The sequence below is a fragment of the Phascolarctos cinereus genome, unplaced genomic scaffold (genome assembly GCF_003287225.1).
Source record: "Phascolarctos cinereus isolate Bilbo 61053 unplaced genomic scaffold, phaCin_HiC Scaffold_2;HRSCAF=192, whole genome shotgun sequence".
Lineage (NCBI taxonomy): Eukaryota > Metazoa > Chordata > Mammalia > Diprotodontia > Phascolarctidae > Phascolarctos > Phascolarctos cinereus.
In genome coordinates, this window is record NW_027555625.1 from 372,288,403 (window position 1) to 372,305,721 (window position 17,319).

General features: G+C 46.2%; 1 protein-coding gene across 1 annotated transcript in view; it reads left to right on the forward strand.

Annotated features, from left to right (window-relative positions):
• The window catches only part of PSD2 (pleckstrin and Sec7 domain containing 2), a 72,853-nt gene extending 58,773 nt beyond the window's left edge, over positions 1 to 14,080 (forward strand). The window contains 8 exon segments of the mRNA XM_021005119.2: positions 840 to 929; positions 3,245 to 3,288; positions 4,702 to 4,892; positions 6,360 to 6,430; positions 7,592 to 7,749; positions 10,175 to 10,319; positions 11,669 to 11,812; positions 12,913 to 14,080. Of these exon segments, the coding sequence (XP_020860778.1) occupies positions 840 to 929; positions 3,245 to 3,288; positions 4,702 to 4,892; positions 6,360 to 6,430; positions 7,592 to 7,749; positions 10,175 to 10,319; positions 11,669 to 11,812; positions 12,913 to 13,122 (1,053 nt within the window). The 3' untranslated portion in view covers positions 13,123 to 14,080.
• The last annotated feature ends 3,239 nt before the right edge of the window (positions 14,081 to 17,319 follow it).

The following is a 17,319-nucleotide window of genomic DNA, read 5'->3' on the forward strand; positions in this document are numbered from 1 at the left end:
AACTGAGATGTACACAGTTCAAATCCCGGCTCTGAAATGACTTACTCACATGGCCTTGAGTAAATCACTTCACCCCTCGAAGTCCATTTCCTTGCCTGTAAAATGAAGGGATTGGGCTAGGTGACCTCCAAGGTCCTTTCTAACTCTAGATCTATGTATGATCTTAACCTCCCCTAGCTCAGTTTTTGGAAGAGTCATAGTAACCACAGATACTAATGGTCAGGCACATAGAAAACTGAAATCCAAGTCCCTTTACCTTTCAGATACAGCCTCTCTACTCCAAGTGCCTTCCTTCCCACAGGAAGGCAACCCTAGGTGTTCCCTCAATGGGAAGCTATATACAAGTACAGAGAACCAAATCTATGTGACTATAGACAGGGCAGGTCTCAGGTTGGGAAGCTCAAGGGCTTCATCTTCCACTTGGTGTTGGGACAAAGACCAATTATAGGTGGGGACAGAGCTCCTGAGCTCTCACCAGAGTTGCTGCAGAGCCTAGAGGTGCCATGACTCCATTTTTCCAGTTAATCCTACATCTCCTAGATGGAAACTGGCTCCTTAAGTTATTGTCAGGTGATCATCCTCCCTCTCAGAGCATGGGGAGGCAGCGCATGGAGGGCAATTCTGCAGAGTTTGCACTCTATCCAACTAAGCTGTCCCTTAGCTCCCCTCTGAGCACCCTCACTGGAAGTTATCTACGGCACAAGGGCAGGAGAGTGAGAGGAATGGGCTTAGGAAGTTGGATATGAGGCCTTTTTACCCTTTCTTTTCACCACCCTGAGGGAACTGCCTGTCTGAGCAGCCCCTTTCCTAGTCTGAGCCACCTGCTCTCTGTGTTACAGAACATCGGCAAGAAGATGTCCTGCCAGCAATTCATTGCCAACCTGGACGGGCTGAATGATGGACAGGACTTTGCCAAGGATCTGCTGAAGGTACTTCTTTGAAGCCCTGGCCCTGACCTCAGTATAGCAGGAACCCCACTGCCTCCTAGATGGATTCCTCTTTCCCTACTCTCCACTATCTCCCCATAGCCAGAGCTGAGATGTGCTCTGACCATTCTAATGGACATTTTAGGCATTATCTGGAAGCATGTGATAAGTCTGGGAAGAGGGAAAGGATATTAAAGAGAGGTTGAGGATTTTATTAATTGGGCATATTCCCATTCAAGTCATGAATATATTGGTTTCCCTTAGTCAGGGAAACTGCTCTGATCTAGACCACAGGTTCTTCTTTTTCTTCTTCTTTAAATCCTTTTCATTGCTAACATGCTTCATCATCATCATCATCATCATCATCATCATCATCATCATCATCATCACTGTGGGTACAGGCAACGTCCTCATTGAAATCAGTGTCATCATTATCATAATCAGATTTGCCATCACCATGGCCGTTTTTACAAGCACCAGCAAATTTATAATCATCTTGAGCTACCTGGTGAGAGTCACTGTCATCACTGTCGTCATCATCGTCTTCACCATTCTCAGCCTCTTCGCTTTCACTATCACCACCAATCATCATTATCATCACTGCCACCACCCCCATCGCTATCAGCACCACTGCCACCACTGCCATAATTACCATCATCACCATCACTGTCACGTCACCAGCCATCATCCTCATCATCCCCACCATTATTACCATGATCACCATCACTATCACCATTGTCGACATCATCACCGCCCACCAGATCTATATATCCAGTGCTAGTCTCTTTCCTGAGTTTCAAGTTCCACGTGACCACTGGATATCTTCCTTTGGATGTTCTGTGGGTATCTTAAAGTCAACTTGTTTGAAATGGAACTCACCATCTATCCCATCTTTCCCACTCCTCTTTCTAACTTCTCTACCTTTGTTGAGGGTACTACCATCCTTCTAGTTACCCAGGTTTTCAGCACTGGAGTCATCCTCTTCCTTCCATCCCCATATACAGTTTCCTGCTCTCATGGATTCTAAATTTTGTGAATTCTCCACAACATCTTGAATTCATCCCCTTGTTTTCACTGATGAAACCACAGGCTAGTTCAGGCCTGTTGATCAGTTCTCACCTGAACACAAAATAGCATCCCCCCCCAACTCGTCCTGCCTCTTTCTTCTACAATCTCTCCTACATTAGCTAAGAGGTATTCCTGAAGTGCCATCCCTACTTAACAAGTTCCCCCCTTTTTGCCTCCAGGACAAAATACAGACTTCTATTTGGCTTTTAACACCTTCCACAACCTGGTTTCAAAACCTGTCTTTTGAGAGTGATTTCACATTTATCCCCCTCACATTCTCAGGAACTTCAGCCAAACTGGCCCCATTGCTGTTTCCTTGCATGCCCATCAATCAGTCTCCCGTTTCCAGATTCCAGTATCACTTTGCACAGATTATCACCCAATCCCCACCTCCCAAATGTCTTTGAACAGTGGTTTCAAACTCAGACAGAAAGTCTGGCCACATGTTGACTTAGAAAACCACAAATTAACATTATCTATATCGTATCTGTATTTATTTCATGAAACATTTTTTCTAATTGTAATCTGGTTCAGCTGCACTCCCAAGCTACTGGTAGCTGTGAATTTGATGGTCCTTCAAGGCTCCATTTAAATGCCACCTCTAAGAAGCCTTTCCTGATCCCCCCAGTTGCTAGAGCTCTGAGCCCCACTGAAATAACATGACATTTAGTTTGGATAGATTTTCTATTTACTTACCTTTGTGCCTATTGTTTCCCCCAGTACAATATGGGCCCCTTGAGAGCAGGGACATTTTAATTTTTGCCTTTATACCCCCAGGACCTAGCACAGTGACTGGCACATAGTAGGTACTTAATATATATTAACTTAAATCACCAACCATCACTGAAATCCATTGTCACCATCACTCTCACCATTATCCCCATTTCCATCATCCCCATCACTATTATCACCATTATGGCTAGCAACATCACCACTACGATCATCATTCTCATAATCACCATAAGCCATCATGGCCACCACCAAAAAACACGTATATTTGTTGATTTAGTACCGAATGAGATCCAATATCCCAGAACCTGCCCTTTAGGCATTTTGGGTCAAAGGCAAATTGATGGTGAATCCACGGGAATGTGAGGGAAATGACCCTGAAGAGAACTATTTGCAGAATCTGTCTGACTTGGCCAAGGCCTTCCTCACACAGAAACTCTCCTCAGGATCAGCTGGAGGGTGAAAAATGGCTTCAGCTCTTCTGGACTCTTCACTAGTGCTCCTTTTTCTTCTCCTTCCAGACACTATACAATTCCATTAAGAATGAAAAGCTGGAGTGGGCCATGTGAGTAGTGTTTGTGGCCTTGGGGTGGGTGGGAGGGTGCCTGACTGAGGTATGGAATAAGTCCCTTGGGGCTCATTTCCATTTGGGAAGGCAAGAGTGTTTAGGTCCTGAATGTCACCGGCTTCCCACTCTCCTAGATCTTTGGAAAATTGGGAGCAGTGAAGAAGTGAAGGGATTGAGGTTATTAAGTCTGGAAAAGAGAAAATTTAGGCATCTGAATATTTGAAGAAGGGATGCCATGGGGAGAAGGCATTAGAATTGTTTGGACACCCAGGGAAGAATTAGAAGTAGGGCAGAAGTTTCAGAGAAGCAGATTTTAGGAATATCTTCCTACTAATGAGTGCTGTCCAAAAATGGAATGGATTGCCCTAAGGAAGTAGTTGGTGAAGACCTCACCGGAAGTCTTCAAGAAGTGGACAAGACAGCTTACTCATTAGTATATTACAGGGAGGTTTACCATTCAGGCAAGATCATTGAGTTCCCTTCCAGATCTGAGTGTGTATGTAGTATGTGCAACACACCAATGAGAAGAAACCCATTTGCTAGGACAGTAGGTCGGTGTACTGAGCCTAGTGTGTTGGTTTCTCATTGTCATCATCATCACCAGCCATCATGGCCAACTACCCCCATATTTGCTGACATGGTACCAAATGAGATCCAGTGCCCCAGAACCTGCCCCTGAGGAATTTAGGGTCTAAGGCAAATGGATAGTGACCCATGTGACGATCCCTCTCCATCTCAGAAAAAAGGTCGTAAGTGTGAAGTCCTTGGAGATCTTTCCATGGTCCCCATTCCAGTTTGGTTTTAGTTAGATAGGGTTCAGTGTAGTTGGAGACCACACTAATTGAGTTCCGAGGATTCCCCTCACTCTCTGTCCTATCAACTCTAAGGACAGAGCACTTCACTACTCTATATCTCAATTGTCCTATCTCATGAGGCCTCTCAATGGGGCTTCTTGGCCATAGTTTGCATTTAGTTATTTACCTACCCTTCCATACCCTTCACCTCAGACAGAGAGAGGGATTGTAGAACTGGTCTGGGGATCCATTGATCCAAGAGCCAAGATCCCCAGTGGGGAAGGGGGAGAATCTAAAATCCTGTGATTCTCTGGCCAAGGATGGCGATCAGTATCAGGACAGCAGAAATCATTCAAGATCTATGATCGTGGGTAGAGGCATCAGAATTAGGAGTCAGAGCCTCTTCATCTCTTAGAGAAACTGTCCTGTCTCCCAGGGTAAGAACTAAGGTGAGGGCTAGAGAATGATCTTGGCTTACCCTGCTTTTCCCGGGCCCAGGGAATGGACTGTTGATGAAGGGTATGGGGTGGGGGCTACAGATTCCCCCCCTCCCCCTCCCAGGATGTGTGGGGGAGGCAGGGGCCATCCTGTGGTCCCAATCCCTGTGCTTCCCCAGCGATGAGGAGGAGCTGAGGAAGTCGTTGTCTGAGCTGGTGGACGACAAGTTCGGGCCTGGGGCCAAGAAAGTGACCAGAATCATAGACGGCGGCAACCCCTTCCTGGATGTCCCTCAGGCGCTCAACGCTGCCACCTACAAGCATGGTGTGCTCACCCGCAAGACCCATGCTGACATGGATGGCAAGAGAAGTGGGTGCCACTCCCCAGCGCATTGTGGAGGAGGAGGGGGGAAGAGGAGAGGGGTGGTAGGACATGATGCCTCACCTGGGGCCAGCTCCCTGGGGGAATGCTGGGGGACGGTGTGGGGAAGTTCATATTATTGCATGGGTTAGGGTTGGTGGTCCCAAAAAACCCTTACTCTTCCCAACCACCTCCACCCCCTGTTAACACAAAAATGCTGAGATGTGTATGGTGACTGGTACTATGACAGTGCATGCTCACATCTGTCATCTTTGATCCTCATAGCAACAGTAAGAGGTAGGTAAGGAAAAGGGATTATTCTCCCCACTTTACAGAGGAGAAAACTGAGGCCCAAAGAGTGAAGTGACTTGTTCAAGGCTACAGAGTGAGCTGTAATAGAACCGGCACTTGAACTCAGATCCTAGCTCAGTGTCCTTTCTGCTAGAATGCATATGGCTTCCCTAACTAGCCCACCTTTTTTTTTTTAAAACCCTTATTCAATACTGTCTCTAGCCTGTATCATTTCTGAGGAGTACTGAGTTCCCTGTTCAAACCTCCCTCATCCGTCACTCGACTTCCTTTCATTTATCCCAAAGTTTTCACTCAATGCCAAGCTCATCCCATTCATCAGGATTTGGGGACCCTCTGGTTCCCTCTGTATCTGAACATTGCCTCTATTCATTGTCCTTCTCAATTTGTGTCTCCCCAAATTGCAGAGAGCCTTATATGATCAGTCTGTGCTCATATAGCCATCCTAAGCCACTTTCCCCAACCAAGGGGTCCTTGTTGGGTTCTTGTTGAGGCCTTTCTAGTCCCTGGTACATTTTTCTTGGAACGGGGCCACTGGTATCTGGTGACATTCTCTGGGATCACAGAGCAGGAGGAATAGAAAGAGCCTTCTATAGATCCCTAGCCTGGAAGCATGAGAGCTGCCATCCCCCTTGGGCCTGTGTTGACCCAAGCTGTGTGTTGGGGGCAGGAGGAGGGGCAGGGACTGAGGAGTTATTGCTTCATTATTATCCCATTTTTCATGGTTTTGCTCACTGTTAGGACTTTTCGTGAGAGCCCAACCTGGCCTGTGGTCATTCCAAAGAGGGAGAGGGATGGGGCACACCTAGCCTGGGTGATTCAGTCCCTGGAAAAGTTAAAGAAGTCTTTGGTATTGGTTTTGTCTTGACTCCCTTTTTGTAGCATGAATCTACTGCCTTGGACTACCTCAAGTGGGGGGTTCTGGGGTTATGTCCCTGTGGACTTCATTTCTGAACAGATCCTTTCTCTGTATGTCTAGCCTGTATGTGGGCCTACATACAAGTTAGTGGCAGGGGATGGGTAGAGGGAGGGAGTGTGGGCTCTGTGTGTGGACAGTGACATAGACTTTATTTGACTATTTGACTCATAATTCAGGAGGAAATTGTGCAGTGGAGGGGGATGAATAAAGATAGGTCATAGACATCCATTCCTTGTTTTTTCTTCTAGCCCCCCGAGGTCGGCGAGGTTGGAAGAAGTTCTATGCGGTTCTCAAAGGAACCATCCTTTACCTACAGAAGGTACATGTGGTCATCAGTGGGATGGTTCTCCTCTTAGGGCTGAACCTGGAGCATTCTTGAAGAGAAAAGGAGGTAGTTCAGACCATGAGCCAAGGGAAGGAGTAGAGATCTATAATCACCTGAGGGTCTGGGGTTGGAAAGAGGGAAAGTTTGGACAGTCCCCCAGGGTACTTAGTCATTATTCATTCAGCAAGGCTTTATTGAGCACCATCTACTATGTGCCAGGCGCTCTGCTAGATACTGGGGATTTAGAGACAAAAGTGTCATAGTCCTTGCCTTCGATTTCAGCTCCTATACAACATGTACATGTATAAGTAAATTTAAAATGCAGGACGTAAATACAAAGTGATTTCAGAGGTCAGGCTATTAGCAACTAGACGGACAAAAAAGACAGGCATTCAAGCTCAGTTCTGAAGAAAACCAGGGAGTCTAAAAGGCAAGAGATAAGGAATGATGAGGGATGGCCGCTCAAAGTGAAACGTCACACGAAAGCAATGGCAAGTAGACCACTTTGGCCAAAACGTAGACTAGAAGTGGGTAAATCAGATCGAAAAGGTAGGCTGAAACCATATTAGAAGTAATTTACGTGTCAAAGATCTGATCCTTTGACTGAAAGAATAATGTGTCCCTTGGGCTCTAGTTGAGTCGGTGGTGGGTAGGTGACATCTATTACACACAGCCATGTTGATTTTATAGCTGGTATATGCTGAGCAACATCTATTAGTTTCTCCAATACTATCTTTCTTTGGTGAGGGAAATAATGAAAGTACATGACATTGTCTCTGTCCCCTTTTCCTAACCTATTGTTGAGTGGCCCTACAACCAGTTTTTCAGAAATTCAGCAGTTGGGAAGGTCTTAAGAGGGAGGTGGGCACTGAGCAGGACCTTGAAAGATGGAGTTTGGATTTGACAGAGAGGAAGGGGGAAGGCTCTGCTCTTTTGAGACTCATGGAGCTCTTACAGTGGTGAGGATTTATTTAAAGCCCTCACTGGCTTAGTTGAAAACTAAGTTGAAGATGTTTCTAGGGTAGGGAGGAGGCTAAATTCTGTTGGGAACCTGGTCCTGGGTGGGTGTTAGGGGGAGGGTTTATGGGAAGGGTAAGAAGAGAATGGAATACTGCCCTCCTCCCACAAATTCCTCCTTTACTCACTGCATCCCAGGATGAATACAAGCCAGATAAAGACCTCTCAGAAGTGGACCTGAAGAATGCCATTCGTGTCCATCACGCACTGGCCACTAGGGCCTTGGACTATAGCAAGAAGTCTAACGTACTGAAGCTAAAAACTGCTGACTGGAGGGTATTTCTCTTCCAAGCACCGTGAGTATCCTTATTTGGTGTCAGAATCCCATGTCCTCTGACTCAGACGTGCCTAAGAGAGAGCAGGAAAGGGCTAGAAGGGGTAGTCATGGATATATATGTGTTACTGACCTTGAGACAAGGTCCATCTCATATAATCCTCAGGTACTTTCCTTAAGACTTCGGACAGCACAACCCAGTGCACATAGTTTTCTTTGGAAAACAAAACCAAACCTTTATTAATTTTTTTAATATGGATGTCACTCTCCATTGACCTCCCCAACAAAAGAATTCCTCCCACATAACAAAGAAGTTTAAGTAAAACAAACCAAGATATTGGCCACATCTAGTAGCATCTACTCCCACTTGCAACTCTAGTTAGTATACTGCCTCTCTTCTGAGAAACGGCAGATGTGTTTCATGGCCAGTTCTCTGAGGTCAAGACTGGTCACTGCAATGATCACAGTCTTTGTGTTATTTTGTGTTTATTTTCTTTTGCGTTATTGTGGTCATTGTGTATGTTGTTCTCTTTTTTTTTTTTACTTCGTTCTGTATCAAGCTATATTGGCCTTCCTATATTTCTCTGAATTCTTCATATCTTGGTTTCTTATTATGCTTAATATACTATTACATTAATTTATTTACAAAGGAGGTAGGTATCGTGGGGTAGTGGAAAAGAGAGTTGGCCTGCTGCCCAGAAGACCTGGGAGTACCCACCTCTGATACTACTGGTTGTGTGACCCTGAGTAAGTCAACAGTGCCCCAGACAACTTCTGTGAGTTGCAGAGAAAAGGTCTACCTGCATTGTTAGAGAAAATCTTCTCTACCAGGAACTCCCTATGTCAAGGTTCAGTACCTAGCTGATTACAATCTATTCAGTCTTTCCCCAATTGATCTGAATACCTGTTTTGTTTGTAGTTTTTTTTGACACACACACACACACACACACACACACACCCAGGGACAAGGGAACCCTGGCACCCAGACAATGTCCTCCAGGAACCAGACTCCTCAGAGAGGTTTTGCTCTTCTCTGCCTCAAAGAAGCCTCACTGGGTTTGCTGCCTATAAGTAATCTCAGAATAGAAGAGAATTTGGTACCCTCAGTAGGTTGCCTGCAGCCTAATATATTCATGCCCCTAGAGTCAGCCAACCTCCTCTCACAGATTAATAGATGTATTTTAGGGGTGTGCTGGTAAATGTTTAGTAAATGGCTCTCTGAAAAATACAAGGGGCACACTTTGAAGCTTAATTTCCATTATTAACATTTTTTCCTTCACTTTCTTAAGTCTAGACAATCAACAAAAATAAATCAAGCCCTGATTTATAATGTTAGCTGATTTCTGAGGTGCTAATGCTCATGCTGAAAATTTAACAATCAGCTCCAACACATCCCTTCATCTGATCCCTGTGTAGCAAGGCCCAGCCCAGACTTCTCTTTCTGGCCCTCCAGCTGGGGTAGAAGGAGTGGTGCTTTTGAGCCCAATCTGCTCCAGGTTTCCTTCTCTCTTCTCCCTGTCCCCACCCCACCCTCACCTGAAAGTGAAAAAATTCTCTCCCTCCCTCTGCCCCCCTTTCCAAAAACATCAGAATTGGTTTCCAGCAGCTTCCTTTTGGGGATGTAAAAGGCAGAATCCAACAGAAACCCCCAGGTGTGGAAAAGTGGGTTATTGGCTCCTGGATTTGGTAATGGATATGGATTTACCTTGCTTTAGTTCAAGCAACTGTAAAGTTACTTTTAAACCACCCACATGTAGATATTGGAGTTGCATGGACCTAGTCTAACTCCTTTGCTTTACAGAGGAGGAAACAGACCCAGAGGGGGAAGCAACTTGTCTAAGGTCATAGGTGATTTAGTGATAGAATGAAAAACTCAATTCTTGATCCTCCTGCTTCAGGGTTTTTTACTTTTTGTCACCCCAGACCTTTATAAAGCGTATTATACTTTTAAATGTAGAGTGGCTGGTGAATCCATTTTGTAAAATAAAACATACTCTTTACTTATAAGGGTCAAGTCTGGATTTCTGTAGCAGGAATTTGTTAGGAATTAGGGACACAGACACAGACACAATATACACAATACATGTACAATACATACACACACACACACATATATACATATATATATACATATATATATACATATATATATATACATATATATACATATATATATATACATATATATATACATATATATATATATATACATATATAGAAACAGAAGAGAGAGAGAGAGAGAGAGAGAGAGAGAGAGAGAGAGAGAGAGAGAGAAGAGAGAGAGAACTAAGTTGTTAGGGAGCCCAGAGTTTAGCTGAGATAGGTCCTGGAAGCAGGGCCACACCTGGCCCTGTAGGAGGCAGTCCTGTCTAGTCTGGAGTGCCAGCACCATTCACAAAAAGGATACCAGAGAGCTGTGAGTAGGTGGTACCTTTTCCCCACCCCAGGAGCAAGGAGGAGATGCTTTCCTGGATTCTTCGAATCAACCTGGTAGCTGCCATTTTTTCTGCCCCTGCCTTCCCAGCTGCTATCTGCTCAATGAAGAAGTTCTGTAGGCCCCTTCTGCCCTCCTCTACCACACGCCTGTGCCAGGTAAGGACCAAAGTCTGCCTCACCCCAGGGACTCTCCTTCTATTCCCAACAGAATCCAAGAGGCTTAGAATGCCAGGGCTGGAAAGGAACCGATGGGAGAACTGAGGTACACAGATGTGTCTTGCCCAAAATCACACGTTGAATTAGCGGCAGAGCTAGGACTGAGGTCCAGACTTCCTGTCTTCAAACTCAGTGCTGTTCTAATAAGATGCATATACTGAACATCTGCTGTGTGCACTGGCCTTTGCTAGCCTCTTTGGGCAAGGTAGGTTTTGTCCTCCAGGATCTGAGGACTGAGTTAATTGAGACTATAAAATTCCCGAGTAGCTAAATTATAGCACAATCCAATAGCAAGCTGTGTTTGAGATGCCACCAGGCCAGTTCCCTGGGGAGAGTCTTGGAAGTTCCTAGAGATAGGTTGGGGGTATGTGGGGGTGTTCCCAAAGAAAACATTGCCTTCTGTAGTCTACCCCAAGGAGAGAGGTAAGGACCTTTCTTTGTGACATCCTGTGTTCTGGGTCCTTCTGCCTGTTCTAGGCCACAGGCTTTACAGAGAAGACTATGCAATCTCCTTGGGCAGCCACCCAGACTGGTTAGGGCTTGGGAAATCTTTAAGCTCATGACTTTGATCCTATCTGCCTATTTTTTCCAATGTGACCTGGGCCCTCCTGCCCTCTGAGGGAAGGAGTTTTGCAAACACCTCATCATTCCCAGTGTTCTAATTGGGTCTGCCTTGACACACTGCCCATGATGTGTACAATAACATCAGAGCCTGGCTATGTCAGGGGGAGATTGTGTGTGTGTGTGTGTGTGTGTGTGTGTGTGTGTGTGTGTGTATATATGTGTGTGTGTGTGTGTGTGTGTGTGTGTACGTGCACGTATATGTTACATTGTGTGCTTGTGTGCATAGTGTGCAGGTGTGTGTCAGCTGAAGTTCTTTGAAAATCAAAGTTGTCATTGGGAAAGATAGAGGGGATTATAAGGGTGACTCTTAAACTCTATTCTACACATTCTTGAGGTGGGTACCTGATGTGACAGCCTTACCCAACAGCTGTTAGCCCTCACTCCTTCCCCTCTGGCCAGAGAGATTCAATTGTCAGCACCACCAGCACTAAAACTCAGGGGAGATGGAGTGAATTTAGAATGGCAGCAACACCTCATACTAAGAGCCCTCGGCTACAGCATCAGGAAACCTGGGTTCCAGGACCAGTTCTGCCACTGAGAATCATGGGCAAGTCCATACCCCTTGCTGGGCCTTCGTCTCCTTATCTGTGGAATGGGAACAGCTATCCCTCTTCCTATGCTGCAAGGCAACAATTCTTGGATGTGGGGGGGGGTCCCCTCTGCAGGAAGAACAGCTGAGGTCCCATGAAAACAAGATGAGGCAGATCACAGCGGAGCTCACAGAGCACAGGATGCACCCGACTGAGAAAAACGTCAAGTCAAAGGAGGCGGAGGAGTACCGGCTGAAGGAGCACTACCTGACGTTCGAGGTAAGGACTGCACGGGAATGTGGGGGCATTTGGGATCAGTGCTGAGCTCGGTGCAGACCACAGGGGAAGAGCTGGGGCCAGAAAGGGCAATTTTCCCTTTCACGAGGCCACCTGGTCACCTGGTTTATTCTTGGTGCTGGACAACTTTGGGCAAGTCACAGGGCCTTCCCTCTGTGGATGAGCTCCTATCTATCACTTATTTGCATATAGTTGTTTGCATATTGCCTTCCCCATTAGACGGTGAGGTTCTTGAGGGCAGGGACTGTCTTTTGCCTTTCTTCATACCCCCAGCTCTTAATATAATTCCTGGAACACAGTAGGTACTTAACAAAGGCATATTGACTGACCAACAGAAGAAGGAACCCTGTGCCTTTCTTGACACTAATGGAATCACGGGGACAATATTTGGGAAAGGTTGCTTAGAAAGAAATCCAATCAGTCAGACAACAAGCCTTTATTAAGCACCTACTATGTGTCAGGCATATGCTAACCACCCTCAAGGAGCTCACCTTCTAATAGAGGAGAAAACATGCAAAACATCATACGTGCAAAAAGGACCATGTGACAGACAGAGTTGGAGGCTGGGACATGGCTCAGAGACCCCTCAGGGCCCAGAGTGGGGGTGGGGGTGGGGAGAGGCTCTATTCAGATATCTATACAGATACAGATTCTCCAACTGGGTCAGGGGAATGTAATGACCATCTCTTTTGTGTATGCTATTTCCATACCCGTTGTCTCATCTGTTCTTTATAATAACTTGTGAGAGTAGGTAGGGGGAAAAAATCACCCTGGCATTCCCAGGTGAAATCCTAGGTGGGCATGTGAGTCCAAGACAGATTCTGTGAGAAACCCCTTAGATCAAACTCGGCTTGTATAAACCCACAGCAACAGCCCTGGGCTCAGGCAAGACAGGGATTATTATCCCATTTCACAGATGAAGAAAAGCTCAGAGAGGGGAAGCAGTTTTCCCCAGGTCTCCTTATTTACTGTAGGACTCTTAGTGACACAGTTGGCTTGATTTCATTTGTCACACCCTACCTCTCCAGCTGCCCTGTGACCCACTTTCCTCTTCATCTGACATCCTTCCCTCTTCCTCCCAGAAAAGCCGCTATGAGACATACATCCATCTCCTGTGTGTGAAGATTGAAGTGGGCTCAGATGACCTGGAGCAGATTGAGGCCAGGCTGGCCACAGTGGAGGCTGAGGACCTCTCCTTGAGGAAGACACACTCCAGCCCCTCCCTCAGCCAGGGCCATGGGCCCACGGCAGGTGGCTTAGTGCAAAGGGATGTCACAGAGCCCAGCACTTAACTGGGATGTACGGACAGGCCACAGAAGCAGGGCCTCTGCCGGATTGCCCCGTGGAGGTCAGGGGGCACGGTTCTGCCCTGGAGCCCTCATGGACTGACCCCCGGTGGGCGAGCCAAAGGACTCCAGTCGGGGTCAGGGCCCAGGAGGCCGAGAAGTAGTCATTGTCAAGGTGTTGATCCTCTTCCCTACTCTGACATCTCCGGGTCCTCAACTTTCTCCTAGCCCCGAGAGAACTCTCTGTTGGGACCCTCTATAATCCCCACAGAGAGGTTTCTCATTATAATGGGAATTTGCATCCCTGCCATAAAGCTCACAGTTTTGGAGCTGAGGAACCTTGGCTCTTTCCAGGTGCCCCCCCCAACTCTTCTCACTGCATTTCTCCCTCTTCTCCCCACCCTTGTCCTATTCCCAGCCCCTCACTATGGGTGGATCCTATCAAATCAAAAATGATCCTCCAGGCCCCACCTCCCCTTCTCCAAGACAAGCAGCCGCAGGTCTGTAGGCCACACACAGCATCTTCCCCCCAAATCTCGACAACCCACCCACCTGCTGCAGCAGAGGCCCCGCCAGAGCCAGTCATGGCCATCCCACTGTTGTTGCAATAATCCAGGCCAAGTGACATTCCTCTCACAGTGTCAAGCCTGTCCCTGCTTTACACCTGACTATTCTGTCCATTTAGATAGGAAACACTATGGCCTCACACACACACACACACACACACACACACACGATTTTCTAATGATGTAGGAGAAAGAGAGGAAAAAGAAACAGAAACACCAGATGGATCTACCTGTTCCCCGAATGTGTCCTAAGGCCTAGGGCTCAGCGTCTCCTCAGGGGCCTGGCACCTCCAGGGAGAGGGAGGGGTGGTTCTTGGGGCTGCTGGGGCCACTCTGGCTTTAGTTGTGACGCATACTGCTTTACTGTCCATGCTTTGGAAATAAATAGACAGAGCCCACGTGTGTGTGTCTGTGTGGCTGAGGCTGCTGCTTAGCCTGCCCCACAAAGGATGGGGAGGCGGTGGGGGTCAGAGGGGGGGACAAGAATCACGGAGGGAAGAGAAGGGGATTCTTATTGCCGGTCTGCATTGTCCTCGCTCTACCCAGATCTCTGAGCCCTCTGGGTGTGGAGGTATCAGAGCAGGTCAGGAAATACAACAAACTTAGTCACTCGATCTCATTAGCTGGGGGGGTGGGGGTGGGGGGAAGGGAAGAAAGGAATAAGCCTGTGACACAGTGTTCTTGGGAGAAGGTGGGGTGCCACGATACACACTGCTGCAAGACTGCTTCTTTCACAGGATTTAGAAATTGTCAAATTCACCTGTTTCATTTTACAAATGAGGAAAACTGAGGCCCAGACAGGGTAAAAATGAGGGGCTTTTCCAAGGTCACATAGTCAGAAAATGGCAATCCTAGGTATCCTGTTCAAATGTTATGGCTAGAGTCCAAATTTGAACAAGGGAGGCCTGGCTAACATTCAATCTCTGAAAAAAAACAAAAAAGAAATTTGCAACATATGTGATCACTAAATTAGCACTCTTCAAGACCTGCAATTATTAGCACCTCAAGTGGGTGGGTGATAGCTGCTCTCTAAGTTCAGTTAACAAGCAAGGCCTTTCTCTGTTTTTTTTTTCTTTTCTTTTTGGTAACTGACTAATAATATAATCTGGCTCATGTTAAAATAAGGCAGAGATTGGACTCCATTCAGCTGTACCATATGCATTAACTGTAGAAAGAAAGAGAATGAGCCAACCTTGTAATATCAAATAAGTCCTGCTTCTTCACCAGCCCATCAACATTTTATGTATTCACCCATGTGTACATACAGAGAAAGTGTCAACTTTTGGCTTTCTACTTTGAAATCATCCGAAGCCACTTTGTAATACTTGACTTTAATAATAAGACACTTCTGGTCACTCTTTTTGGTGAGTAATCTGTGCTTAGGAATTGGCCACGCTCTTGTGAACCAGGTATAATCAAGAAAATAATTTTGGAAAACAAAATAGTATCTACAAAGCCAGTTAGAAGTGGATTTGGAATGTTGTATTTCTTTGTGTGATACAGATGTCTCTGTTCCCTTCTGTTAATGTTGATAGTAGGGCAGCTAGGAGGTGCCGTGAATAGAGTGCCTGCCCTGGAGTCAGATAGACTCATCCTTCTGAGTTCAAATCCAGCCTGAGATACTTACTACCTGTGTGACAGGGCAAGTCACTTAACCCTGCTTGCCTCAGTTTCCTCATCTGTCAAAAGAGCTGGAGAAGGAAATGGCAAACGACTGCCGCATCTCTACCAAGACAACCCCAAATGGGTCAGATGCAAATGAAAAATGACTGAGCAAAAGTGTTTGATAGTAAAGTTACTCGGACAATATAATAATGGCCAGGGCAATAAATGCTTCGCATGTTAATTCATTGGTCTTCATAAAAACACTGAGGGAGGTGCTATTATCCCCATTTGACAGATGAGGAATCTGGGACACAGAGAGGTTTTTTTTTAAGGTAATTAAAAAAATTTTTTTTGGCTAGGCAATGGGGTTAAGTGACTTGCCCAGGGTCACACAGCTAGTAAGTGTTAGGTGTCTGAGGCTGGATTTGAATTCGGGTCCTCCTGAATCTAGGGCTGGTGCCACCTAGCTGCCCCCTGAGACACAGAGAGGTTAAGTGACTTGTCCAGGGTCACAAAGCTAGGAACCATCTTGAGACAGGATTTGAATTCTGGTCTTCCTGATTACAAATCCTGTGTTTCAGGTACTGCACCACCTTACCATGTAACTGGAATATGCTGTACAAACACACGTATCTACTGAGGGTTAAGAGAATGAACTGGACAGATATATTTCCTCATACAAGTCAGCATGGACAGCAGTGACCTTTGCCAGTAGGCTGCCCTAGGGAGCCTTCGGGTTAGTGACAGTTTCTAAAATTGTCCAGTTTAAGGATACCCTCAGGGCAGCAGCAGATATCCAGCAGACAGCTGGACAAACTAGAGATACTGCCCAATGGTAGCTCTTGGGGCTGTAAGCAGGGAATCACAGGGAGAGGAAGAGACCTTGATGATGGGATATGGTCCATAACCTCGTTGTTGGGGGAGGGGGCATACTGGTGGACTGACCCTTGAGACAGTTTTAAATATTCAAGGGTGCTCTGGAGTGGCACATCAGGCTGGCAAGAAAGAGTCTAAAAATAAGCAGAGAGCGGGAGGAATGTTAAGCGATTCGGGGAGAAAGAAACATGGAGTTTGGGAAGCAGCCGGACAGAGATGCCACTCCAGAAAACCTGGGAGGCCCTAGGTGTTGAAGAAAGGAGGAGCAGAGAGATACAACTGGTGCATAAAGCTCCCCCAGCTTCCCACAATTCCTAGCTGTGCGGCCCTGGACACTTCATTTGACCTCTCTGTGCCTCGGTTTTCCTCATCTGTCAAATGGGGATAATAATAGTGCCTCCTCACAGAGTTGCTGTGAAGATGGAGTTAGCTTGTGTAAAGCACTGTGGACAGCACTATATAAATAATAGCTATTATTATTATTATTATTATTCCCATAGCTTTTCTATCAACACTAACAGAAAGGAACAGGGCATAAGCTCCTAGTTTTCAGGCCTCCCTGTTAATGAAAAGACTGGTTTCCTTACTGAGGCAAAAGTGAAGAGGTGGTTGCACTATCAGCAATGATTAAGAAAGGGCAGAGAGATCTGTGCACAAGAAAAACGCCATATTGACCAAATCCTCTGCATATCCCACCCCTAGAAATGGTTGAGTTATTCTGGAGTCTGTGGCACAGGGAGTGAGCATTGACTTTGGAGCCACAGGGCCCAGGGTTCAAATCCCACCTGTGATGCTTACCACCTATGGGACCTGGGGCAAGTCCCAACCTCTCTGGGTTACAATTTCTCCATAAAATGAGGTTGTTGGACAAGACGGTCTCTGAGGTCCCTTTGAGATCCAGTTCCACGACCTATGGATGTCTCTTGTTCTTATATATCTGTGCCATTTCCCTATATATCTTCCATATAAAATCTTTGCTATGAAGGGTACATCATCCAATATAAACTTCAACACTTCCCAGCAAATAAAGCGGGCATTTAAGCACGTGAATGGAATAAAAGGACCATAGGATATCATAGATGTAGAATGGGAAAGAATCCCGGAGGCCTTCTAGCACAACCTCCTCATTTTACAGATGAAGAAACTGAGGCCCAAG